At 46.7% G+C, this 25,520-nt stretch overlaps 1 protein-coding gene across 2 annotated transcripts in view; it reads left to right on the top strand.

The window, feature by feature from the left end:
• The window catches only part of LOC139565148 (collagen alpha-1(XI) chain-like), a 105,981-nt gene that overhangs the window by 67,803 nt on the left and 12,658 nt on the right, over positions 1-25,520 (top strand). For both annotated transcript variants that reach the window (XM_071385260.1, XM_071385261.1), the window contains 28 exons: positions 1,369-1,422; positions 1,757-1,810; positions 1,987-2,031; positions 3,277-3,330; positions 3,632-3,676; positions 3,907-3,960; positions 4,330-4,383; positions 4,727-4,780; positions 4,912-5,019; positions 6,517-6,606; positions 11,115-11,168; positions 11,401-11,508; positions 11,797-11,904; positions 12,309-12,362; positions 14,519-14,572; positions 14,658-14,765; positions 14,927-14,980; positions 16,547-16,600; positions 17,840-17,947; positions 18,192-18,299; positions 22,998-23,051; positions 23,186-23,239; positions 23,565-23,618; positions 24,189-24,242; positions 24,407-24,514; positions 24,782-24,835; positions 25,013-25,228; positions 25,342-25,377. In XM_071385260.1, coding sequence (XP_071241361.1) covers positions 1,369-1,422; positions 1,757-1,810; positions 1,987-2,031; positions 3,277-3,330; positions 3,632-3,676; positions 3,907-3,960; positions 4,330-4,383; positions 4,727-4,780; positions 4,912-5,019; positions 6,517-6,606; positions 11,115-11,168; positions 11,401-11,508; positions 11,797-11,904; positions 12,309-12,362; positions 14,519-14,572; positions 14,658-14,765; positions 14,927-14,980; positions 16,547-16,600; positions 17,840-17,947; positions 18,192-18,299; positions 22,998-23,051; positions 23,186-23,239; positions 23,565-23,618; positions 24,189-24,242; positions 24,407-24,514; positions 24,782-24,835; positions 25,013-25,228; positions 25,342-25,377 — 2,052 coding nt within the window. The remainder of the gene's footprint in view (positions 1-1,368; positions 1,423-1,756; positions 1,811-1,986; positions 2,032-3,276; positions 3,331-3,631; positions 3,677-3,906; positions 3,961-4,329; positions 4,384-4,726; positions 4,781-4,911; positions 5,020-6,516; positions 6,607-11,114; positions 11,169-11,400; positions 11,509-11,796; positions 11,905-12,308; positions 12,363-14,518; positions 14,573-14,657; positions 14,766-14,926; positions 14,981-16,546; positions 16,601-17,839; positions 17,948-18,191; positions 18,300-22,997; positions 23,052-23,185; positions 23,240-23,564; positions 23,619-24,188; positions 24,243-24,406; positions 24,515-24,781; positions 24,836-25,012; positions 25,229-25,341; positions 25,378-25,520) is intronic.

Here is a 25,520-nt window from a genome sequence, read left to right as displayed (position 1 = left end):
CCTCTCCTCCATCCCCCTCTCCCTCTCCTCCTGTAGTCTGATCCTCTCCTCTAGTGCTCTGTTCTTCTCCTGCTCCTGCTCTTTCTCCTGTTGATGTTGTCTCACCACTGTCCATAGTGCAGATATGTCTTTCTCCACCTCCGGCTCTCCAGGTCTGGTTAAGGGGGTGTTGTTGTGCTGGACTGTTGTCTGGGTCTGTGCTGACTGGAGTGTGATCACCTGCTGTTCCAGCTCAACCTGCCTTACCTCCAGCTGGGTGAATTTATCCTTCATTTCAATGAGGGAGAAGTACTCTGTACTGGGAGGTTGACTGTCTGCTGAGGGTTGCTCGTCTGTGTGGTTATATGATGAAGACGTCTGGTCTGACCCGCTTGGGGTGGGGGTATCTTTATCAAGGGAGAGCTTCTCCTGCTGGGCTAATTCTTTGATTAGGTGAAAGTCCAGCTGAAACTGTTTGTGATTGCCCTGTACCATTACTGTTCCAGACTTATATAGATTTATATTAGCTGACTCAGAGTCCTCGTTGTCAAGTATCCTGAGTTTCCACCCCTCGTTAACCCCCCCTCTCTTAACAAAGGGGTAGTGTGCTAATATAGCACTGTGCCATGCCACTGGATGGTTTGTGTAGAAGATAAGGTTGCTGATGTTCCCATTTTTGTAATAGTCAGCAAAAAGTGTCTCTTGATTTTCCATAAGGAGCTTCATTTTGTGATCTTTTCTTGCCTTATCATTCTTTACAATGACAGGGTACTGTATTTTAATTACCTCTGAACAGCGGGAGGCAGCTTCTAAGGCCTCTCCATTTGGTTGGGGTAGACTATTCGACTCTCCTGCCATTGTTGGGCTAATGGGCTTTGACACCTCTCACTTGACACTTAAGTGCTAGATGAAGTTGTATCAAGCTTGGCAGAGTTATGTTACTATTCAGTCCTTATAAAGTAATGTCATGTATTATTCTTCTTGGCTTTTGGAAATAGAATATAGTTTCAGACTAAACATTACTCACTCAGTTCCAGGTTGGGTGGTGTTCTCAGGTTTCTGTTGTTTTCCAGAGAATTTGCTGTATAGAATAATTAATCCTTGGTATTTGTGAACTTTTCAGGTGATTCTGTAATTCCGTCCAAAATCAGGTTGTAGGTTTCGAGTTTTGATTTGAAGTGAGGGTTATGTTGTAGAGGGTAGCATCCTGTATGTGTTCCTGACAAAAAATCCAAGTTTATCTAACTCTAAATGTATCTTTTTTAAAGAAAATGCTGAAAAATGCAGGAGCTCATCTGATCGTGACCTCTCTCTCTCTCTCTCTCTCTCTCTCTCTCTCTCTGTCTCTCTGTCTCTCTGTCTCTCTCTGTCTCTCTCTGTCTCTCTTAGGGTAAACTGGGTGTCCCAGGGTTGCCAGGATACCCAGGAAGACATGGGCCCAAGGTGAAATCCAATTCAGAGCTTTAAAACTTTGTTTTACATAAACACTTTGAAACACAAAGAAGTGTGTATTTCTTTGGCTCAGCTCATTTCTGTCAAATAGAAAATAAAGCATGATAAATGGCTGATTTAAAAATAGGTATTTTATTAATAGTTCATTAGTGACAACAATTCATTAGCGGGTTGATTAATGCCGTATTTAAGGCAGTGTGTTTGACTTATGGATTAGATTTTGCTTAATTTGATACTGTGGTTAATTATTAGTTCATTAAATGTTGTGGTTGATGCATGATTAATGTAAGGCTGTAGATGGGTAACCTCTGTGTGTGTTCTCCAGGGATCCGTGGGGTTCCCTGGTTCTGCAGGGGTTCTGGGAGAGAAAGGAAGACGGGTGAGAACCATAGGACCCGTATTGAACCATACTGAACCGTATTGAACCATATTGAACCGTATTAAACCCTCTACTGTAATGCTCCTCTAACCATCCAAAGATTGGTGAACTGCCTGTACTGTTTTCACTGATAGACAACTGAGTGATCGTAATAATGCTGGATTTCTCTTCTGCAGGGTCCATCTGGTCAAGCAGGAACTGGTGGTCAGAGAGGTCCTAATGTGAGTGAGATTTCTCCTCTGGTCTTACAGCATGTAAGTCTGTTGATCTCTATTGCACTGGGCCTATGGTGAGGTGTGAGTCACGGTTTCTCACCAACTGACATTGCGCACCATTCATTTACAATCAGTGGTCATCAACCTTTTCTGAGTCAAGATCACTTTCCGAGTCAAAATGCAAGCCGAGATCTATCTAGAGAGATAGAGAGAGCGAGACAGAGACAGAGAGAGAGCGAGAGAGAGACAGAGAGAGAGACAGAAAGAGAGAGAGAGAGAGAGAGAGAGAGAGAGAGAGAGAGAGAGAGAGAGAGAGAGAGAGAGAGAGAGAGAGAGAGAGAGAGAGAGAGAGAGAGAGAGAGAGAGAGAGAGAGAGAGAGAGAGAGAGAGAGAGAGAGAGAGAGAGAGAGAGAGAGAGAGAGAAAAAATAATAAACATGACTTAAAAAACATAAGCCTATGCAACATTAACCAGTTAAAAACAGTTCAGTAGCAATGAGGTTTGTGCAGTAAGCTATAGGCCCAATACGTTATCACTATGATTGAATTACCCTGCCAATGTTGTTCCTCTCAGACTATTTAGAAAATATATTTCTAAATTGAAGGTATATGATCACATTGGTAGTAGATCATTTGTTGTATTACTTGTGAGGCACAGCTGAGTGAGCATAATCATATATTTTACTGGACTGATGGCCTGCATCTGATGGTTAGCATTTTAATGGCTTATAAAAGTTTTGAAAGTCCTGAATAACAACTTAAACATAAATTTACTCATATTGACTCTCTCTCAAATTGACTCTCTCTCTAGCCATGGTTTTAAATGTTTAGAAATCTCACATTATCAACTTTGCTGTGCGTTCGAGACTTCTTTTGACAGCCTATGGCGCAAGGAAACTGTGCAGACACAGTGATCTGAGCTATCTGATTGGCCAGCGCTAGGTTTTTGATTTGCTCTCTGGGCCTGCCAGGTAGGTGGAGTTCTACCTTCAGACATGGTTCAAAATGGGAAATTTGCCTTTCCGGCACCAGGGCTGCTGAATAAAGTACACCTACCACCAGCATTAAACTCATTTTAAGAAATAGGAACGCAAGGCTTTATCGTTGTTGTTTTTTTACAGAAAACCAGACCGGTTGGCGACCACTGATTTACGTCATAGGAACTCTCATTCACCCCTTGTCATTTATCCTTCTCCCATGGATGAGTTGTGTTGTCATAAGGAGGATAATATTGATGTTGTTTTTTTCATAGGGTGCCAGAGGGGGGAGAGGAGCACGAGGACCGACAGGAAAGTCAGGCGACAAGGTGGGTTTAGGCCAGTACACAGCTGTCTCATAACGAGAGTAGGAACAGGCGCAGTTGTAAGTGTTACTGTTCAGCACAGCATGCCATGCCATCTGGTGCAAAGAGATACTACTTACAATACTCTGCAGCTACATGTTTGAAACTGAAATGAGTTATTTCAGGAGTCCTTTCAAAAGACCACCAATGAAATGATTAACAATGGTAAAAAAATATATTTTCATAAAATGAATAGACCAACAGGCTCAATAACTGTGTTTCTCTCTATCCCAATCCTCCACCTTCTACATGATCCACCAATCAGGGCACCTCTGGACACGAAGGCCCACCAGGATCCACTGGAGACCAGGTAAGCTTCAGTCTGACACATAACCTCACAACCCCAGAGTTGTGCTATAATATAATACAGCTAATAATAGCATATCTAATAATAGCTAGCATAGGATGATAATATTACAATGATACACCCTGCTAGAAAAAAGCATCATTATGCTTCACAGATACATAACAGTGTACGATACCTACTGGTAAAGATAGTCAACTGGATTGAGTCTTTGTGTTGTCTGGTTGATCGTACAGGGACCCCAAGGACCACAGGGAAGGAACGGCGAGGCAGGACCTAAGGGACCTAATGTAAGTGTGATGTGTCAAATGACAAGCAGCTTTTTTATTTATTTATTTATTTAACCTTTATTTAACTAGGCAAGTCAGTTAAGAACAAATTCTTATTTACAATAACGGCCTACCCTGGCCAATCCCTAACCTGGACGACGCTGGGCCAATTGTGCGCCGCCCTATGGGACTCCCAATCACGGCAGGTTGTTGTACAGCCTGGAAACGAACCAGGGTCTGTAGTGACGGGAGCCACTCGGGAGCCCCTGCATTGTTTAACATGTTTCTGTTTTTCATTCCAGTCTTACGTTGTGTCTGTCTGTACCGTTTTATCTCTATCTAGTGTGTATGTGTGTCTAGGCTAATCAAAAGTGCAACATTATTTTTCAGGGAGCGGCAGGAAAAGACGGACTACCAGGTCATCCAGGACAGCGAGGGGAGCCAGTGAGTTAAACTGAGATTCTATGATGACCCAGGAATTATGTGATTGTTAGTTACTTTTTTGCCGTTGTCCAAATATGGACATAGATTACAACACACATCAAGACACCTAATAACACCACAACAACAAGCAAGACAAAAGCTGTGGCTTGGATGCTGAATTACTGAAGTGCTAGAGTGAGCTACATATTGAAGGCTACTAATCCTATCCATAAACAACTCTCTCTCTCTTTCTCTTTCTCTCTCTCTTTCACTCTCTGTCAGGCTGGCTCTTTCTCTCTCAGCTCTTAGCTTTGGGTCACAGCTTCACTTTCTGTTTTCTCACCTGTCATCTCTCCTCTCTCAGGGCTTCCAAGGCAAGACTGGTCCACATGGGCCAACGGGTGTGATCGGACCACAGGTGAGTTATCCAATAAGTGATTAGAACTACATTTGTAGTTCTTTTGTGACACAATGAAAATCAAACGTATAAATGAGAGCTGTGGGGTAATGAGAACTCCTGTCTTGTTTTGTCTCTGGGGTTGTCGTTAGGGTAAATCTGGTGAGACTGGGCCTAACGGCGACAGAGGACACCCTGGGTCACCAGGACCCCCTGGAGAGACGGGTTTACCCGGAGCAGCAGGCAAGGAGGGATCCAAGGTCAGTCCGTCGTGTTCATCTTCAGTGAATCCTCTTCACCACCACCATCATCATCTTCAACACTATCATTATTATCATCATAAAAGCAATCTATAGAAGATCATACATGTCTCCTCCAGGACCCTCTCAGAAATTAGATATGTCACCTCACCTCAAGGGATTTATCCTTCCCACAAATTTCCAAACTGATAAAGAGGAGAAAAAAAATCCTCATTCCATACCTCACTGTGCTCCGTACATTACCGCTCATAAAATATGGATGTTCCTCTCAGTTGATGTGACTGTTGTACTGTACTCTGTGATTTTTCACCTCATAAGAGGCCTGCGGTGAAATAGCACAGTTACAAATAGATATCAAACTGGATGGACATCAGAAATAGAGGAAGGACTAAAAACAAACAAAATATAACTATTGTAAAATAGATTGTGTCTGTAAAATGTGTATAGTATGTATAAGCCGGCAGTAGAATCCAAAGTGTTATTGTTTATTAGTTTACTCCAATCGGGGGAGGGGTGGTAGAGTTTGCGGGGAATAATAAAGGTATATTCAAAAAAAAAGTGTGTATATGTATGTATGCATATATGTATGTGTATGTTTGTATATATATGAATGTTTATGTATATATACACTACCGTTCAAAAGTTTGGGGTCACTTAGAAATGTTCTTGTTCTTGAAAGAAAAGCTCTTTTTTTTGCCCAATAAAATAACATCAAATTTATCAGAAATACAGTGTAGACATTGTTAATGTTGTAAATGACTATTGTAGCTGGAAAGGGCTGATTTTTTATGGAATATCTACATAGGCGTACAGAGGCCCAATATTAGCAACCATCACTCCTGTGTTCCAATGGCACGTTGTGTTAGCTAATCCAAGTTTATCATTTTAAAATGCTAATTTATGTTAGCACAGCTGAAAACTGTTGTCCTGATTAAAGAAGCAATAAAACTGACCTTCTTTAGAATAGTTGAGTATCTGGAGCATCAGCATTTGTGGGCTTGATTACAGGCTCAAAATGGCCTGTAGATATTCCATTAAAACAATGTCTAAACTGTATTTCTGATCAATTTGATGTTATTTTAATGGACAAAAAAGTGTGCTTTTCTTTCAAAATCAAGGATATTTCCAAGTGACCCCAAACTTTTGAACGGTAGTGTGTATATATATGGGTATGTATGTATGGATATGGATATATTTACCCCAAAAATATATGAGGGATTGGAAATGATGCAGACAATTACATTGATGGAAGCAACAATCTGTCCGCAATATTAAATCTGATCCACCCCCTTTGAAAAAAAATAAAAAATAAAAATAGGTCTGTTGTCAGCTCACTGGTAGACTCAGACCTAATCCTCCATATCTCTCTCTCTCTCTCTCTCTCTCTCTCTCTCTCTCTCTCTCTCTCTCTCTCTCTCTCTCTCTCTCTCTCTCTCTCTCTCTCTCTCTCTCTCTCTCTCTTTTTCTCTCTCTTTTTCTGTCTGTTCTGGTTTCCAGGGAGACCCGGGTCCGTCTGGATCTCCAGGAAAGAGTGGCCCCGCTGGACTCCGAGGCTTCAGAGGGAGCAGGGGCAGCCCTGGAGCCATGGTAACACACCCACCTCACATCTCCTCACATCTCCTGACCTTCACCTTACTGACATATTACATTCTGCACTGATGTAAAGTACTACTGTATTGTATAGCACCCAGTGTTTTATGTGAAAATCACTGAAGGCCAGTTTCCTGGCTTTTTAATAGAGATTCTCCATTGACCATGCTGCTTTTTACATTTACATTTACATTTAAGTCATTTAGCAGACGCTCTTATCCAGAGCGACTTACAAATTGGTGCATTCACCTTATGACATCCAGTGGAACGGCCACTTTACAATAGTGCATCTAAATCTTTTAAGGGGGGGGGGAGTGAGAAGGATTACTTTATCCTATCCTAGGTATTCCTTAAAGAGGTGGGGTTTCAGGTGTCTCCGGAAGGTGGTGATTGACTCCGCTGTCCTGGCGTCGTGAGGGAGTTTGTTCCACCATTGGGGGGCCAGAGCAGCGAACAGTTTTGACTGGGCTGAGCGGGAACTGTACTTCCTCAGTGGTAGGGAGGCGAGCAGGCCAGAGGTGGATGAACGCAGTGCCCTTGTTTGGGTGTAGGGCCTGATCAGAGCCTGGAGGTACTGAGGTGCCGTTCCCCTCACAGCTCCGTAGGCAAGCACCATGGTCTTGTAGCGGATGCGAGCTTCAACTGGAAGCCAGTGGAGAGAGCGGAGGAGCGGGGTGACGTGAGAGAACTTGGGAAGGTTGAACACCAGACGGGCTGCGGCGTTCTGGATGAGTTGTAGGGGTTTAATGGCACAGGCAGGGAGCCCAGCCAACAGCGAGTTGCAGTAATCCAGACGGGAGATGACAAGTGCCTGGATTAGGACCTGCGCCGCTTCCTGTGTGAGGCAGGGTCGTACTCTGCGGATGTTGTAGAGCATGAACCTACAGGAACGGGCCACCGCCTTGATGTTGGTTGAGAACGACAGGGTGTTGTCCAGGATCACGCCAAGGTTCTTAGCGCTCTGGGAGGAGGACACAATGGAGTTGTCAACCGTGATGGCGAGATCATGGAACGGGCAGTCCTTCCCCGGGAGGAAGAGCAGCTCCGTCTTGCCGAGGTTCAGCTTGAGGTGGTGATCCGTCATCCACACTGATATGTCTGCCAGACATGCAGAGATGCGATTCGCCACCTGGTCATCAGAAGGGGGAAAGGAGAAGATTAGTTGTGTGTCGTCTGCATAGCAATGATAGGAGAGACCATGTGAGGTTATGACAGAGCCAAGTGACTTGGTGTATAGCGAGAATAGGAGAGGGCCTAGAACAGAGCCCTGGGGGACACCAGTGGTGAGAGCACGTGGTGAGGAGACAGATTCTCGCCACGCCACCTGGTAGGAGCGACCTGTCAGGTAGGACGCAATCCAAGCGTGGGCCGCGCCGGAGATGCCCAACTCGGAGAGGGTGGAGAGGAGGATCTGATGGTTCACAGTATCGAAGGCAGCCGATAGGTCTAGAAGGATGAGAGCAGAGGAGAGAGAGTTAGCTTTAGCAGTGCGGAGCGCCTCCGTGATACAGAGAAGAGCAGTCTCAGTTGAATGACTAGTCTTGAAACCTGACTGATTTGGATCAAGAAGGTCATTCTGAGAGAGATAGCGGGAGAGCTGGCCAAGGACGGCACGTTCAAGAGTTTTGGAGAGAAAAGAAAGAAGGGATACTGGTCTGTAGTTGTTGACATCGGAGGGATCGAGTGTAGGTTTTTTCAGAAGGGGTGCAACTCTCGCTCTCTTGAAGACGGAAGGGACGTAGCCAGCGGTCAGGGATGAGTTGATGAGCGAGGTGAGGTAAGGGAGAAGGTCTCCGGAAATGGTCTGGAGAAGAGAGGAGGGGATAGGGTCAAGCGGGCAGGTTGTTGGGCGGCCGGCCGTCACAAGACGCGAGATTTCATCTGGAGAGAGAGGGGAGAAAGAGGTCAGAGCACAGGGTGGGGCAGTGTGAGCAGAACCAGCGGTGTCGTTTGACTTAGCAAACGAGGATCGGATGTCGTCGACCTTCTTTTCAAAATGGTTGACGAAGTCATCTGCAGAGAGGGAGGAGGGGGGGGGAGGGGGAGGAGGATTCAGGAGGGAGGAGAAGGTGGCAAAGAGCTTCCTGGGGTTAGAGGCAGATGCTTGGAATTTAGAGTGGTAGAAAGTGGCTTTAGCAGCAGAGACAGAAGAGGAAAATGTAGAGAGGAGGGAGTGAAAGGATGCCAGGTCCGCAGGGAGGCGAGTTTTCCTCCATTTCCGCTCGGCTGCCCGGAGCCCTGTTCTGTGAGCTCGCAATGAGTCGTCGAGCCACGGAGCGGGAGGGGAGGACCGAGCCGGCCTGGAGGATAGGGGACATAGAGAGTCAAAGGATGCAGAAAGGGAGGAGAGGAGGGTTGAGGAGGCAGAATCAGGAGATAGGTTGGAGAAGGTTTGAGCAGAGGGAAGAGATGATAGGATGGAAGAGGAGAGGGTAGCGGGGGAGAGAGAGCGAAGGTTGGGACGGCGCGATACCATCCGAGTAGGGGCAGTGTGGGAAGTGTTGGATGAGAGCGAGAGGGAAAAGGATACAAGGTAGTGGTCGGAGACTTGGAGGGGAGTTGCAATGAGGTTAGTGGAAGAACAGCATCTAGTAAAGATGAGGTCGAGCGTATTGCCTGCCTTGTGAGTAGGGGGGGAAGGTGAGAGGGTGAGGTCAAAAGAGGAGAGGAGTGGAAAGAAGGAGGCAGAGAGGAATGAGTCAAAGGTAGACGTGGGGAGGTTAAAGTCGCCCAGAACTGTGAGAGGTGAGCCGTCCTCAGGAAAGGAGCTAATCAAGGCATCGAGCTCATTGATGAACTCTCCGAGGGAACCTGGAGGGCGATAAATGATAAGGATGTTAAGCTTGAAAGGGCTGGTAACTGTGACAGCATGGAATTCAAAGGAGGCGATAGACAGATAGGTAAGGGGAGAAAGAGAGAATGACCACTTGGGAGAGATGAGGATCCCGGTGCCACCACCCCGCTGACCAGAAGCTCTCGGGGTGTGCGAGAACACGTGGGCGGACGAAGAGAGAGCAGTAGGAGTAGCAGTGTTATCTGTGGTGATCCATGTTTCCGTCAGTGCCAGGAAGTCGAGGGACTGGAGGGAGGCATAGGCTGAGATGAACTCTGCCTTGTTGGCCGCAGATCGGCAGTTCCAGAGGCTACCGGAGACCTGGAACTCCACGTGGGTCGTGCGCGCTGGGACCACCAGATTAGGGTGGCCGATGCCACGCGGTGTGGAGCGTTTGTATGGTCTGTGCAGAGAGGAGAGAACAGGGATAGACAGACACATAGTTGACAGGCTACAGAAGAGACTACGCTAATGCAAAGGAGATTGGAGTGGCAAGTGGACTACGCGTCTCGAATGTTCAGAAAGTTAAGCTTACGTAGCAAGAATCTTATTGACTAAAATGATTAAGATGATACAGTACTGCTGAAGTAGGCTAGCTGGCAGTGGCTGCGTTGTTGACTTTGTAGGCTAGCTGGCAGTTGTTGACTTTGTAGGCTAGCTGGCAGTGGCTGCGTTGTTGACACTACACTAATCAAGTCGTTCCGTTGAGTGTAATAGTATCTACAGTGCTGCTATTCGGGGGCTAGCTGGCTAGCTAGCAGTGTTGATTACGTTACGTTGCGTTAAAAGAACGACAATAGCTGGCTAGCTAACCTAGAAAATCGCTCTAGTCTACACAATTATCTTTGATACAAAGACGGCTATGTAGCTAGCTATGTAGCTAGCTACGATCAAACAAATCAAACCGTTGTACTGTAATGAAATGAAATGAAAATGTGATACTACCTGTGGAGCGAAGCGGAATGCGACCGGGTTGTTGAGTGCAGAAGTTCTATTCGGTAGACGTTGGCTAGCTGTTGGCTAGCTAGCAGTGTCTCCTACGTTAAGGACGACAGATAGCTGGCTAGCTAGCCTCGGTAAATTAAGATAATCACTCTAAAACTACACACTCTAAACTACACAATTATCTTGGATACGAAGACAGCAAAGACAACTATGTAGCTAGCTAACACTACACTAATCAAGTCGTTCAGTTGGGTGTAATAGTTGCTACAGTGCTGCTATTCGGTAGACGGTGGACGTTTGCTAGCTGGCTAGCTGCTGGGCAGATGGCAGATAGCAGTGTAGACTGCGTTAGGACGACGAAATACGATAATTACGCAATTATCTTTGATACAAAGACGGCTATGTAGCTAGCTAAGAAGAAATTGCTAAGATTAGACAAATTAAACCGTTGTACTATAATGAAATGTAATGAAATGTAATGAAATGTAATGAAAAGTTATACTACCTGCGGACCAAAGTGCTGCTATTCGGTAGACGGTGGACGTTTTAGTCCAAGAGTGGGCTTCATCTGGGTCTGGGAAACTGACCCTAAGTCCTTTACTTGAATTAACTGATGGTGGACCATCTGATAACTGTATACTCTGACAGTGGGATGGAAACTGATTGGTTGGAGTTCCTGTGATGAAGGCTCTGATTGGTTCATCTCTGTGTGCTTGCCTCTCTCTAGGGCCTTGCTGGACTGAAAGGAGGAGAAGGACCCACCGGTCTGTCAGGAGCAGGGGTAAATTGGATTTCATCATGTAGCAATTGTTTAATTCCCATTTTCCCCATGCTACTCCCCTAATCTCCACCTCCATCCCCAATCCTGGTCCGTATGTGGTCTATAGCCAACAAGGACATGTAGAGTGGGAGGCTGTTACCATGGAGATCTTAACCAGTGTACTAAATGAAAGAGTGAATCATGTGACGTTGTCCTCTTACCTCTCTGTTCCCCCTGTCGTGTCGTTACCCAGGGAGCCACTGGGGAGAAAGGGCCTTCTGGAGCGGCTGGTGCTATTGGTCAGCCTGGACGCTCCGGTGGGGTCGGCCCTGGAGGACCAATGGGAGAAAAGGGCGAGCCAGTAAGAACCTTTGATCATTTCCTTATTCGTTTTTTTTCTTATGCAACGCTAGTGTCAATTTCTAAATGGACATACGAACATCACTGCTCATTACTGAGAAATAAACAGCCTGTGTGGGTTCCTCTGTACTGTATGTGTCATAATCAGTGTTTACGCGCGCGCGTGTGTGTGTGTGCATGTTCCACTCTCTCTGTGTTATCTATTAATCAATATGGCATGGTGCAATATGAGACTAGAATAGTGGCGGTGGTTAGACTAACGGTGTTTCCTCATCCGTCTGTTCCCCAGGGAGAGAAGGGGCCCATCGGGCCGGCTGGACAGGACGGGGCGCAGGGGCCTGTGGGGCTGCCTGGGGCTGCTGGCCAAGCTGGGCCTCCAGGAGAGGACGGAGACAAGGTACTTACACCTGTACACAGGTTCCATACCACTGTAGAGGGACAACTTAGGAGAATCCAACTACTGGCCCTCAAGGCCTGAAGCACTGCTGGGGTTTTCTATTGCTAGTCAATTGATCTATTGTCCTTTTGGCCATGGAGTCCACTCACCTAGTGGCCTTTGATGTTGTGTGGTTGGGAGGTGTATGGGTTACTATGTGTGTGTCTTTATATCTCTGCAACATGTGTGTGTGTGTGTGTGTGTGTGTGTGTGTGTGTGTGTGTGTGTGTGTGTGTGTGTGTGTGTGTGTGTGTGTGTGTGTGTGTGTGTGTGTGTGTGTGTGTGTGTGTGTGTGTGTGTGTGTGTGTGTGTGTGTGTGTGTGTGTGTGTGTGTGTGTCTGTGTCTGTGTGTGTGTTGTCTACAGGGCGAGACAGGAGGACCAGGCCAGAAGGGCAGTAAAGGAGACAAAGGAGAATCTGTGAGTCTTCATCTGGCGAGATATCAACCACAACACTGTCTTTTAGCCTCACAAGCCACAGAATTATACACCTGACAGGACATGACATCACCAGACACAGTACTACCAGAGAGAGGGAGGGGAAGATCCTATCTCTGGCCCAAATCTGCCCATGTTAAGCAAATCCTTAATTATTAAATAGGTGAAGAGTTTTTGTGTGCGGGGCAATGAAAGTTTTGAATTTAGTCAAGATTAACATAAATTGCTATTTTGATACGTGAGGCTTATTTGATCTAATAGACGTTTCATAATGCTTCGGTTGTTACGAGTGTGGTGTTATAAGTGTGACGCATGTGACATCCCGGCAACTTTGAGAAAAAACACTTTATCAGAGTTGTCCCTGTTGAAATTCGAGAACAGACTGTTCATATTCATGAAACGATCATCTTACTCTCCGTTGAATACAGGTGGCTGATGTCAACACTCCTCATCTAATATTCAAACAAGTATTATTATTATTTTTATATATGATTTTTTATTGAATATTATAACATACAATCTACCTGCAGTGAAGCCGCTCAACATTTACATTACATTTAGTCATCTAACCGTCTCCCGTCTAGAGTGACCCACGGGAGCAACCAGGGCCCCGCCCAAGGGCACGTCGGCAGATCTCCCACCAAGTCAAAATGGGGACCGAACTAGCTTTATTTTTAATTTTATCTTTGAACATCATTCTATCCCCCGCCAAGCAAGTCCACTCCCACTTGTCTCCAGTTCCACATCCCAAACCTCAGTTTCAAACAAGTATTCAATTAACAAGATGTATCCACCAATCCAAAGAGAGGAATAGGCGGGAGCCTGACAGCCCGCCGTTCCGCTCTGTGGACAACGAATCCCATTGTTAGAGCGGAGACACAAGCATCTCGTCATTATAACCAGTATCTCTGGTACTACTCACCTGGCAGGATATGACATCGCAAGCCATAGTACTACACTCCTGACAGTATATGACATCACCAGCCACAGTACTACCAATCTTAACAATATAGCCGAGTGACCACTCTAACAATACGTCCTCAATGAAGGCGAGATCAGGTGGGACCATTCTAGCCAATGAGAGGGCAGATACGAGTGTGAACAACAGCCACAACTAAGTTGTTTTTCTCAAATTTGCCGAAATGCCAAATGCATCCACTTATATCAGTACATTTGTAACAGCCTAAACATTACGAAACTTCTATTCGATCAAATAAGCCTCACATAATTCGACACTCTCTCATAGACCTCCATACAAAAAGGGCTTATCTCATGCGGATGGATTTTGGGCGCTTCGCCTCTTCTGCTCTGGTACTACATACCTGGCAGGATATGACATCACCAGCCACAGTTCTACACACCTGACAGGATATGACATCACTAGAAAAAAAACGAAGTCAAATCGTGATGTCAGTGATCTTCAGGTCGGAAAGTTTCCGACTTGGAAATCCGACATGGATGACTGTTCAAAATGATTTCTCCCGGCCAGAGCTAGTTTTTCCCAGAGTTCCCAGTTGTCTTGAACGCACTGAAATCAGAGGTTTCCAAGTTCTCAGTTCCCAGTTGTTTTGAATGCGGCATACACACCTGACAGGATATGACATCACCAGTGAAAGTATTTCACACCTGACAGGATATGACATCACCGGTCACAGTATTACACACCTGACAGGATATGACATCACCAATCACAGTATTAAGCACCGGCCAGTATCCTCCCCGTCACCAGCTGCTATCACTAGGATAATTCAAATTAATGACTCAGTAAATGAGAAAGGGTTTATAATTGAGCGTTGAGATAATTATGTGCAGTTATAATTGACTATACAGTATATTACTGTATGTGAGCTGTTATACTCATTATAGGCATTATAAGCCTTTCTTCATGGTCTAGTTAGCATGCACTGTGCATCTTCATGCACTTTATCTTATCCTAGCCCTGGCAGCTCTATCAAACTATTTAAAATACTGTCTAACACTTTCAGAAGCCAAGCAATCACAAACAGCTACCATCAACAGCTGCAATTTCACAGTAGTTGTGTTTTTTGAGCTCCCGACACAGCAGTGTTTTCCTGCAGTGTATGATTGATATGCAGTATACTGTCAACAGCATCTCTGTTTCTCGGTCTCTTCTCCAGGGCCCTTCAGGACCTATTGGAATCCAGGGACCTGTCGGCCATCCAGGGTTACCAGTACGTCTATTCAATGTATCTGTCTTTATTGTGTGTCTGTGTGAACTGCATGTGTGTACAGCACTGACCTCTGTGTGTGTTTCAGGGTGTGGACGGGGAGCCGGGGCCGAGGGGCCAGCAGGGGATGTACGGGCCGAAGGGAGACGAGGGAGCGAGAGGCCACAAGGGGGCCACAGGACCCACTGGACTACAGGTGAGGAGACGAGACACCCCTCTGTTGGACTGTACCATCCATCTCTCTGACTCCAGCATATAGCTGACAGGTGGACTGTACCATCTCTCATCAACAGCACATAGCTGATAGCATTGCAGTATCCCTACTACTGCGCCTCTAACCATTCTCTGTCTTTACAGGGCATGCCAGGACTCCCAGGAGAGAAGGGAGACAGTGGACACGTGGGCACGATGGTGAGTACTGGACAATGACATCATTTCCCTATATCCTATTGTTGACCTGGCAGCCTCACTGGACTCTCCCACCAAAGATCATTCCTTAAGTATGTCTCTCATCTTCATTGTGCCACGAAGCCTAACTAACTAGACACTGCCTTCTTGGAGGCAGTGTCTAGAGTCTGGCTCCATGTAGAGTGTCTGGAGCGTAACAGCCATGACACGTCCAGCTACACATCCAGAGAGGACTAGGGCTTTGTGTCTAAAAGTAACAAGGAGTTCCTCTGAAGAGAGGGAGAGTGAGAGAGTGAGAGGGAGAAAAGTCGAAGAGTCAGTGGAGTGAAGGAGGGAGAGAGAAAGTGAGGGATAGGGATGGAGAGAGAGAGAGAGAGAGAGAGAGAGAGAGAGAGAGAGGGCGGTGGTTTGAGGAGGAAGACGGCAGTGTGACAGCTGCTAATCAGATTAGCCTGAGCCGGGCCTGTCTAATGAGCATCTTCCTTCTATTGTGACAGTCATTTCAGAACGCCACAGACCGTGAACACATGCTAAATAAGATTCTACACACACAGCTAGCGCCACAGCACACTCAGCCTGATTAGGGAGAGGGAAAGGAAGCGTCAAAACGGAACAAAAAACAAAAGAGGGAAAAAAGAGAGAGGGAGAGGATGAGAGGGAATGAAAGATATGGAGGGATAGAGAGAGGGATGTGAGAGAGACAGGGCAAGGAGGAAAGAGATCTCACTGGGAAAGCCTCATCCATGTGAATGCTGTGGTTCACAGGATTGCAGCTTCTAATGCCCGCGTAGCTCCCCAGTAGCAGGATTATAGGATATGTGCTTACTGTAGTGGATGTAGTAGTGTCTGGAGTATGTCTGTCTGTCTTAGTGCTGTGTGTACAGGCTCTCACTGTATTGGGTTTTCAGCATTTGTGAAGCACAGCTAACCATTAACTCTGGACTGGAAGGGAGCAGTCAGTGCAGTTAGGATGAATAGCTTGTTGTCCATGTTGAGGTGCACAGAGGGGTGGAATCCCATCACACTGACTGGCTAGAGCGCTCTCATTTCCCCTGTAGCCTGATCATGTGTTCTTGGAGAGAACTAGAGGCTCCTCTTAGAGAGAGAGAGAGAGAAGGAGGGGATAGAGGGAGGGAGAGAGAGATGAAGGGAGAGAAAGAGAGGGAGATACTGTACAGAGAGAGGGGGTGAAAGACCGGAAGAGAGAGAGGGAGATAGAGACAGAGAGTTAGGGACAGAGTGAGAGGGAGGGAGAAAGAGAAAGAACCTTTCTGTGTGTCATTGAGGGTAATGGCTTGTCCTCGGGGTGTCTTCATCATGTCAGTGAGATAATGATCATAGAGGCTGGTTCTGTTCTGGGGATATGTTGCACCAGCCACCAGGCCCTCAGTAGACTGAAGGACTAGCACACAGTCACCGTACCCAGGGAGGAGCTGCCTGGTGGTTCACACAGTCTACTTCCTTTGGGATAGAGGTGTGTGTGTGTTTGTGTCTGCGTGTGCATCTGCGTGTACTTGTGCATGTATGTGCTGTCTCAAGTCAATGGCTAATGATTTATTTTCTCCTCAGGGCCCTCCAGGACAACATGGCCCCAGAGGCCCCCAGGGGTCCATTGGTGGAGAGGTACAGTATATTTCTGACCTTATCTGACCACCTTTCTATGTATTGGGTTTGCTACAGTATTAGATGGTTTATGTTGCAAGACGGTATACTATTTTGCGCAGCTCTCACTTCTACTCAAATCTACACTACCGACTATCAGAACACACCCACCAATAGGGTTGTTACTTCACACAAGGCACACACACTTCTCTACCCTCTACCCCTCTCCCACTCCCAGACCCTCTGCCGGTTTGGAGCTGTGAATTATTAAGTGCTATTACAATGTAATCCCTCAGAGGGAGTTATATTTACCGCTCTATAAATCATTAAGGAGTATTAGACAATCATCCCTGAGAGGAAGTTATATTTACCTCTATTAATGGCCAACCTCTCAACATCTCACACCAATCAATTATTCACGAGAGAGAGACGGAAAGAAGCCACGCCACACACACACATGGACAAAAATCAAATCAAATCAAATTGTATTGGTCACATAGACATATTTAGCAGATGTTATTGTGGGTGTAGTGAAATGCTTGTATGGATTCAGTGGTACTGATTCAGATTGTCACATCAGACCTGGTTACAAATATCATTTTAAAGATCACATACTTTATTTGAGCATTTGACTGGAGTGCTAGATGGGCGGGGTTTGTACTTTTGGGACTATCCCATTGGTTCTAGTTTCCTATCCAAGCTCAATCAGGCACTATTTGAAAGATGTTGAATACCATTTGAACCCAGGTCGGATTCATATGGTGCCATGGAAATAGAAGGGTGTAGAGATGGAGCGGTCCATAAATGGATTGATACAGGTGATGTTGTGAGAGAGAAATGGATAAAGAGAAGCTTTGCGTCTTTGTGGGAAATAGAAGAGCTGGCTTGCACTGCAGGCAGGATAGTCTTCCACTCTTTCACACGCTCCAATTTGTGCACTCTACCAAAGAGAGAGATGCTTTCACTGTTTTTCTCTCGAGACAGCCAGCACACACTTCCACATTGACACACACGGACACATAGAGACTGACTCCACACTCTGTTACTCAGATCGCATCAAGAGGAAACTCACACACACAGACAGCAGTCAATAGTTTATCCTAGTCATGATGGTGCAGCTGCTGTCTCAGCACCCTGACAGAGAACAGCAGACACACAAAACAACATCTACACAAGAAACCTGTAGATGAAATATTTATTATTTCAGTCCTCCTGTCAGTGTGTTGGTTCAAGTGGTTCTGTTGTGTTGTGTTGTAACAGGGCACTGCTGGCCAGCCTGGTGGAGTGGGCCAGCCTGGGATCGTTGGAGAGAAGGGGGAGGATGGAGAGGCTGGGGACCCGGGACCAGTTGGAGACACTGGTGCCGCTGTAAGTCATCTTTCTCTCATCCTCTTCTTCACTTCTTCACTTCTTCACTTCTTCACTTCTTCCCTCTCTCTCTCTCTCTCTCTCTCTCTCTCTCTCTCTCTCTCTCTCTCTCTCTCTCTCTCTCTCTCTCTCTCTCTCTCTCTCTCTCTCTCTCTCTCTCTCTCTCTCTCTCTCTCTCTCTCTCTCTCTCTCTCTCTCTCTATCTGTCTCAACCACTCACTGTATGATTGTATTGTGCCCCCAGGGTGGTAAAGGGGAGCTGGGGGAGAAGGGTGACTCTGGCCCCTCCGGAGCAGCAGGACCTGCAGGAGTCAGAGGTACGCCAGGGGAGGACGGACCCAAAGGAAACCCTGTGAGTAGATATCTATGTAGGCCACTCATCTGCTAGTCACTAGTCCTTTAGGCCACTCATCTGCTAGTCACTAGTCCTTTAGGCCACTCATCTGCTAGTCACTAGTCCTTTAGGCCACTCATTTGCTAGTCACTAGTCCTTTAGGCCACTCATCTGCTAGTCACTATTCCTTTAGGCCACTCATCTGCTAGTCACTAGTCCTTTAGGCCACTCATCTGCTAGTCACTAGTCCTTTAGGCCACTCATCTGCTAGTCACTAGTCCTTTAGGCCACTCATTTGCTAGTCACTAGTCCTTTAGGCCACTCATCTGCTAGTCACTATTCCTTTAGGCCACTCATCTGCTAGTCACTAGTCCTTTAGGCCACTCATCTGCTAGTCACTAGTCCTTTAGGCCACTCATCTGCTAGTCACTAGTCCTCTAGGCCACTCATCTGCTAGTCACTAGTCCTTTAGGCCACTCATCTGCTAGTCACTAGTCCTTTAGGCCACTCATCTGCTAGTCACTAGTCCTTTAGGCCACTCATCTGCTAGTCACTAGTCCTTTAGGCCACTCATCTGCTAGTCACTAGTCCTTTAGGCCACTCATCTGCTAGTCACTAGTCCTTTAGGCCACTCATCTGCTAGTCACTAGTCCTTTAGGTCACTCATCTGCTAGTCACTAGTCCTTTAGGCCACTCATCTGCTAGTCACTAGTCCTTTAGGTCACTCATCTGCTAGTCACTAGTCCTTTAGGCCACTCATCTGCTAGTCACTAGTCCTTTAGACCACTCATCTGCTAGTCACTAGTCCTTTAGGCCACTCATCTGCTAGTCACTAGTCCTTTAGGCCACTCATCTGCTAGTCACTAGTCCTTTAGACCACTCATCTGCTAGTCACTAGTCCTTTAGGACACTCATCTGCTAGTCACTAGTCCTTTAGACCACTCATCTGCTAGTCACTAGTCCTTTAGGCCACTCATCTGCTAGTCACTAGTCCTTTAGGCCACTCATCTGCTAGTCACTATTCCTTTAGGCCACTCATCTGCTAGTCACTAGTCCTTTAGACCACTCATCTGCTAGTCACTAGTCCTTTAGGCCACTCATCTGCTAGTCACTAGTCCTTTAGACCACTCATCTGCTAGTCACTAGTCCTTTAGGCCACTCATCTGCTAGTCACTAGTCCTTTAGGCCACTCATCTGCTAGTCACTAGTCCTTTAGGCCACTCATCTGCTAGTCACTAGTCCTTTAGACCACTCATCTGCTAGTCACTAGTCCTTTAGGCCACTCATCTGCTAGTCACTAGTCCTTTAGGCCACTCATCTGCTAGTTACTAGTCCTTTAGGTCACTCATCTGCTAGTCACTAGTCCTTTAGGCCACTCATCTGCTAGTCACTAGTCCTTTAGGCCACTCATCTGCTAGTTACTAGTCCTTTAGGTCACTCATCTGCTAGTCACTAGTCCTTTAGGCCACTCATCTGTTAGTCACTAGTCCTTTAGGCCACTCATCTGCTAGTCACTAGTCCTTTAGGCCACTCATCTGCTAGTCACTAGTCCTTTAGGCCACTCATCTGCTAGTTACTAGTCCTTTAGGTCACTCATCTGCTAGTCACTAGTCCTTTAGGCCACTCATCTGCTAGTCACTAGTCCTTTAGGCCACTCATCTGCTAGTCACTAGTCCTTTAGGCCACTCATCTGCTAGTCACTAGTCCTTTAGGTCACTCATCTGCTAGTCACTAGTCCTTTAGGTCACTCATCTGCTAGTCACTAGTCCTTTAGGCCACTCATCTGCTAGTTACTAGTCCTTTAGGCCACTCATCTGCTAGTCACTAGTCCTTTAGGCCACTCATCTGCTAGTTACTAGTCCTTTAGGCCACTCATCTGCTAGTCACTAGTCCTTTAGACCACTCATCTGCTAGTCACTAGTCCTTTAGGCCACTCATCTGCTAGTCACTAGTCCTTTAGGCCACTCATCTGCTAGTCACTAGTCCTTTAGGCCACTCATTTGCTAGTCACTAGTCTTTTAGGCCACTCATCTGCTAGTCACTATTCCTTTAGGCCACTCATCTGCTAGTCACTAGTCCTTTAGGCCACTCATCTGCTAGTCACTAGTCCTTTAGGCCACTCATCTGCTAGTCACTAGTCCTTTAGGCCAATCATTTGCTAGTCACTAGTCCTTTAGGCCACTCATCTGCTAGTCACTATTCCTTTAGGCCACTCATCTGCTAGTCACTAGTCCTTTAGGCCACTCATCTGCTAGTCACTAGTCCTTTAGGCCACTCAACTGCTAGTCACTAGTCCTTTAGGCCACTCATCTGCTAGTCACTAGTCCTTTAGGCCACTCATCTGCTAGTCACTAGTCCTTTAGGCCACTCATCTGCTAGTCACTAGTCCTTTAGGCCACTCATCTGCTAGTCACTAGTCCTTTAGGCCACTCATCTGCTAGTCACTAGTCCTTTAGGTCACTCATCTGCTAGTCACTAGTCCTTTAGGCCACTCATTTGCTAGTCACTAGTCCTTTAGGCCACTCATCTGCTAGTCACTATTCCTTTAGGCCACTCATCTGCTAGTCACTAGTCCTTTAGGCCACTCATCTGCTAGTCACTAGTCCTTTAGGCCACTCATCTGCTAGTCACTAGTCCTTTAGGCCACTCATTTGCTAGTCACTATTCCTTTAGGCCACTCATCTGCTAGTCACTATTCCTTTAGGCCACTCATCTGCTAGTCACTAGTCCTTTAGGCCACTCATCTGCTAGTCACTAGTCCTTTAGGCCACTCAACTGCTAGTCACTAGTCCTTTAGGCCACTCATCTGCTAGTCACTAGTCCTTTAGGCCACTCATCTGCTAGTCACTAGTCCTTTAGGCCACTCATCTGCTAGTCACTAGTCCTTTAGGCCACTCATCTGCTAGTCACTAGTCCTTTAGGCCACTCATCTGCTAGTTACTAGTCCTTTAGGTCACTCATCTGCTAGTCACTAGTTCTTTAGGCCACTCATCTGCTAGTCACTAGTCCTTTAGGCCACTCATCTGCTAGTCACTAGTCCTTTAGGCCACTCATCTGCTAGTCACTAGTCCTTTAGGTCACCCATCTGCTAGTCACTAGTCCTTTAGGTCACTCATCTGCTAGTCACTAGTCCTTTAGGCCACTCATCTGCTAGTTACTAGTCCTTTAGGCCACTCATCTGCTAGTCACTAGTCCTTTAGGCCACTCATCTGCTAGTTACTAGTCCTTTAGGCCACTCATCTGCTAGTCACTAGTCCTTTAGACCACTCATCTGCTAGTCACTAGTCCTTTAGGCCACTCATCTGCTAGTCACTAGTCCTTTAGGCCACTCATCTGCTAGTCACTAGTCCTTTAGGCCACTCATCTGCTAGTCAATAGTCCTTTAGACCACTCATCTGCTAGTCACTAGTCCTTTAGGCCACTCATCTGCTAGTCACTAGTCCTTTAGGCCACTCATCTGCTAGTTACTAGTCCTTTAGGCCACTCATCTGCTAGTCACTAGTCCTTTAGGCCACTCATCTGCTAGTCACTAGTCCTTTAGGCCACTCATCTGCTAGTCACTAGTCCTTTAGGCCACTCATCTGCTAGTCACTAGTCCTTTAGGTCACTCATCTGCTAGTCACTAGTCCTTTAGGCCACTCACATGCTAGTCACTAGTCCTTTAGGCCACTCATCTGCTAGTCACTAGTCCTTTAGGCCACTCATCTGCTAGTCACTAGTCCTTTAGGTCACTCATCTGCTAGTCACTAGTCCTTTAGGTCACTCATCTGCTAGTCACTAGTCCTTTAGGCCTCTCATCTGCTAGTTACTAGTCCTTTAGGCCACTCATCTGCTAGTCACTAGTCCTTTAGGCCACTCATCTGCTAGTTACTAGTCCTTTAGGCCACTCATCTGCTAGTCACTAGTCCTTTAGACCACTCATCTGCTAGTCACTAGTCCTTTAGGCCACTCATCTGCTAGTCACTAGTCCTTTAGGCCACTCATCTGCTAGTTACTAGTCCTTTAGGCCACTCATCTGCTAGTCACTAGTCCTTTAGACCACTCATCTGCTAGTCACTAGTCCTTTAGGCCACTCATCTGCTAGTCACTAGTCCTTTAGGCCACTCATCTGCTAGTCACTAGTCCTTTAGGCCACTCATCTGCTAGTCACTAGTCCTTTAGGCCACTCATCTGCTAGTCACTAGTCCTTTAGGCCACTCATCTGCTAGTCACTAGTCCTTTAGGCCACTCATCTGCTAGTTACTAGTCCTTTAGGCCACTCATCTGCTAGTCACTAGTCCTTTAGGCCACTCATCTGCTAGTTACTAGTCCTTTAGGCCACTCATCTGCTAGTCACTAGTCCTTTAGGTCACTCATCTGCTAGTCACTAGTCCTTTAGGCCACTCATCTGCTAGTCACTAGTCCTTTAGGCCACTCATCTGCTAGTCACTAGTCCTTTAGGCCACTCATTTGCTAGTCACTAGTCCTTTAGGCCACTCATCTGCTAGTCACTAGTCCTTTAGGCCACTCATCTGCTAGTCACTAGTCCTTTAGGCCACTCATCTGCTAGTCACTAGTCCTTTAGGCCACTCATCTGCTAGTCACTATTCCTTTAGGCCACTAATCCTCTACCAACTGGTTCTTGAGTTGGTGGCAGACCAATGCATTAGATTAATCTCAAGCGATGCTGCTGCAACTAACAGTCATTGGTAACTAACCACTCCCGGTCCTCTGTAGGGGCCCATTGGATTCCCAGGAGATTCTGGACCCCCTGGAGAAGCAGGGATCAATGTGAGTACAGCACCTGTAGAACCAAGTAATACAAAACCCCTTGTACTGTTTTTGAATTGCATTTCTAATATTGACGGCAGTAGATGACTGATTCTTCTGTTCCTCCTCTGAATGTGTGTTTCTGGTTGGAACAGGGAGTTGACGGTGGACCGGGAGCAAAGGGAGACAACGGTGATCCTGGGAAAGCCGTAAGTACAGTACAGCATTTACATCACACAGGAATTCATACGAACAGCATAAACATGTGTAACTGTGTATGTTCTCTGAGCTCATTCAACTGTATCACATACATAAAGTGCATGCATACCAAAGATATAGTATTGCCTTTGTACTTTGTCACATACAGAGAGGCTTGACTTATTCATGGATATGCTGTGCTTTCTTCCCTGAGTCTTTTAGACTGTGTGTGCTTGTTGTCTTTGAGACTGTGTGTGGTTGTTGTCTTTGTGACTGTGTGTGGTTGTTGTCTTTGTGACTGTGTGTGGTTGTTGTGTGTTTCAACTCTGTCCTCAGGGACCCCCAGGAGCCTCTGGAGAACTGGGCCCTTCCGGGCCCCCCGGGAGAAGGGTGAGTGTTGGAGAGAGAGAGAGAGAGAGAGAGAGAGAGAGAGAGAGAGAGAGAGAGAGAGAGAGAGAGAGAGAGAGAGAGAGAGAGAGAGAGAGAGAGAAAGAGAGAGAGAGAGAGAGAGAGAGAGAGAGAGAGAGAGAGAGAGAGAGAGAGAGAGAGAGAGAGAGAGAGAGAGAGAGAGAGAGAGAGAGAGAGAGAGAGAGAGAGAGAGAGAGAGAGAGAGAGAGAGAGAGAGAGAGAGAGAGAGAGTGGGGCTTGCGTGCATGCCTTTATTGTTGTATATTTCTACAGACTCGGATATCTTCAGGGATTTTATTGACCTCTATCTGTTTTAGAAGAACAAAAGCAGTGTAAGGCTTTTAAGCACTCGGGTATTGTCCCCAGCAGCTGAAACTCTGTCCTCATGTTCCCCCACCTCTCTCTCTCTCTCCCTCTCTCTCTCTCTCTCTCGCTTTCTCACTCTCTCTCTCTCTCTCTCTCTCTCTCTCTCTCTCTCTCTCTCTCTCTCTCTCTCTCTCTCTCTCTCTCTCTCTCTATCTATCTACCCCCCCCCCCCCTCTCTCTCACCAGGGCCACTTGGGAGCTGCTGGAAAAGAAGGGAAACAAGGAATGAAGGGAGCAAAGGTAAGGATGTGTGGAACACTCAACAACACTCAACTCATTCATGAAATATGAAGAAAGTCCCCCAAAAGAAAAGGCTACTACATTGTACACCACACATGTCAGTTTTACTCCGTTTTGATTTCCTCACCACCCTGTCATTCTGTTCCTCTCTCTCCTTCCTTTAGGGGACCAATGGGGCTGAGGGTCTGGTGGGGAAGACAGGGCCAGTGGGGCCCCAGGGACATTCAGGGAAGCCTGGCCCAGAGGGCCTCCGAGGGATCCCAGGCCCCGGGGTGAGTCCACCTCTCCTCTCCTCTCCTTACTCTAACTCAAACATACATCTCCCTCTACTGTAGCCTGTGGCTCTGCTGCTCCACTCATCATGTCTCCCTAATTAGTTTAGTATAAACTGTCTTGGTTTACTATCAACATGCATGGTGCATCTCAGTACAACCAGCAACAAGGCTTGGGGACATGTTGTCATATGACCTTCAGCAACCCCAGTCAATGCTGGGGCCCTTCACTAATTGATTAACCCCTATTTGTGTTTTCATTTGCAGGGTGAGCAAGGGTTAAACGGCCCCCCAGGCCAGACGGGACCCCCTGGACCCATGGTAAGATCCCCATGCATATTACATGTTCATATGTCAACCTACTGTACTGTTATTGACTCTCTTCCACATAACATATGGTAGGTAGCCTTGATAGGGTCAATTCCAGTGATACGTCAATTATACTTTTTCACCCATGTGTAACCATGTAGTGTAAATGTGATCTTGTGTTGTTCCCAGGGACCCCCAGGACTGCCAGGTTTGAAAGGAGACCCGGGCAGGAAGGGAGATAAAGGTCACGGGGGTCTGATCGGTCTGATCGGACCTCCAGGAGAGCTGGGAGAGAAGGGAGACAGAGGCCTGCCTGGAAATCAGGGCACACAAGGAACCAAAGGAGACGGGGGTAAGGGTGGCCTCCCTGGCCCCACCGGCCCCCCAGGACCCCCTGGACTTTCTGTAAGTGCCCCCTCCTCCTCAGTCACCCCACCCCACTCAGCTCTTCATAGTTGGCTTTGCTTTACTCTGACATGACTTTTCCTATTTCAAAATGACCTCTCTTCCCCTGTTAGGGTGCAGTTGGTGAGAGAGGATCCAAAGGAGACCTGGTGAGTCCAGTCATCTGACTGTATCTCCACATTGTCATTCCTCTCCTTACGCACCAGCCAAAAGCTAGCAGCTGGCAGGAGCGTATGCTGCCAGACAAGCCGTTATCTCGCCTTGCCAAATGAACCATCGTTCAGCCTAATTT

This window comes from Salvelinus alpinus, chromosome 36 (assembly GCF_045679555.1).
Source record: "Salvelinus alpinus chromosome 36, SLU_Salpinus.1, whole genome shotgun sequence".
Lineage (NCBI taxonomy): Eukaryota > Metazoa > Chordata > Actinopteri > Salmoniformes > Salmonidae > Salvelinus > Salvelinus alpinus.
This window is presented reverse-complemented; position numbering and strand designations above follow the sequence as displayed.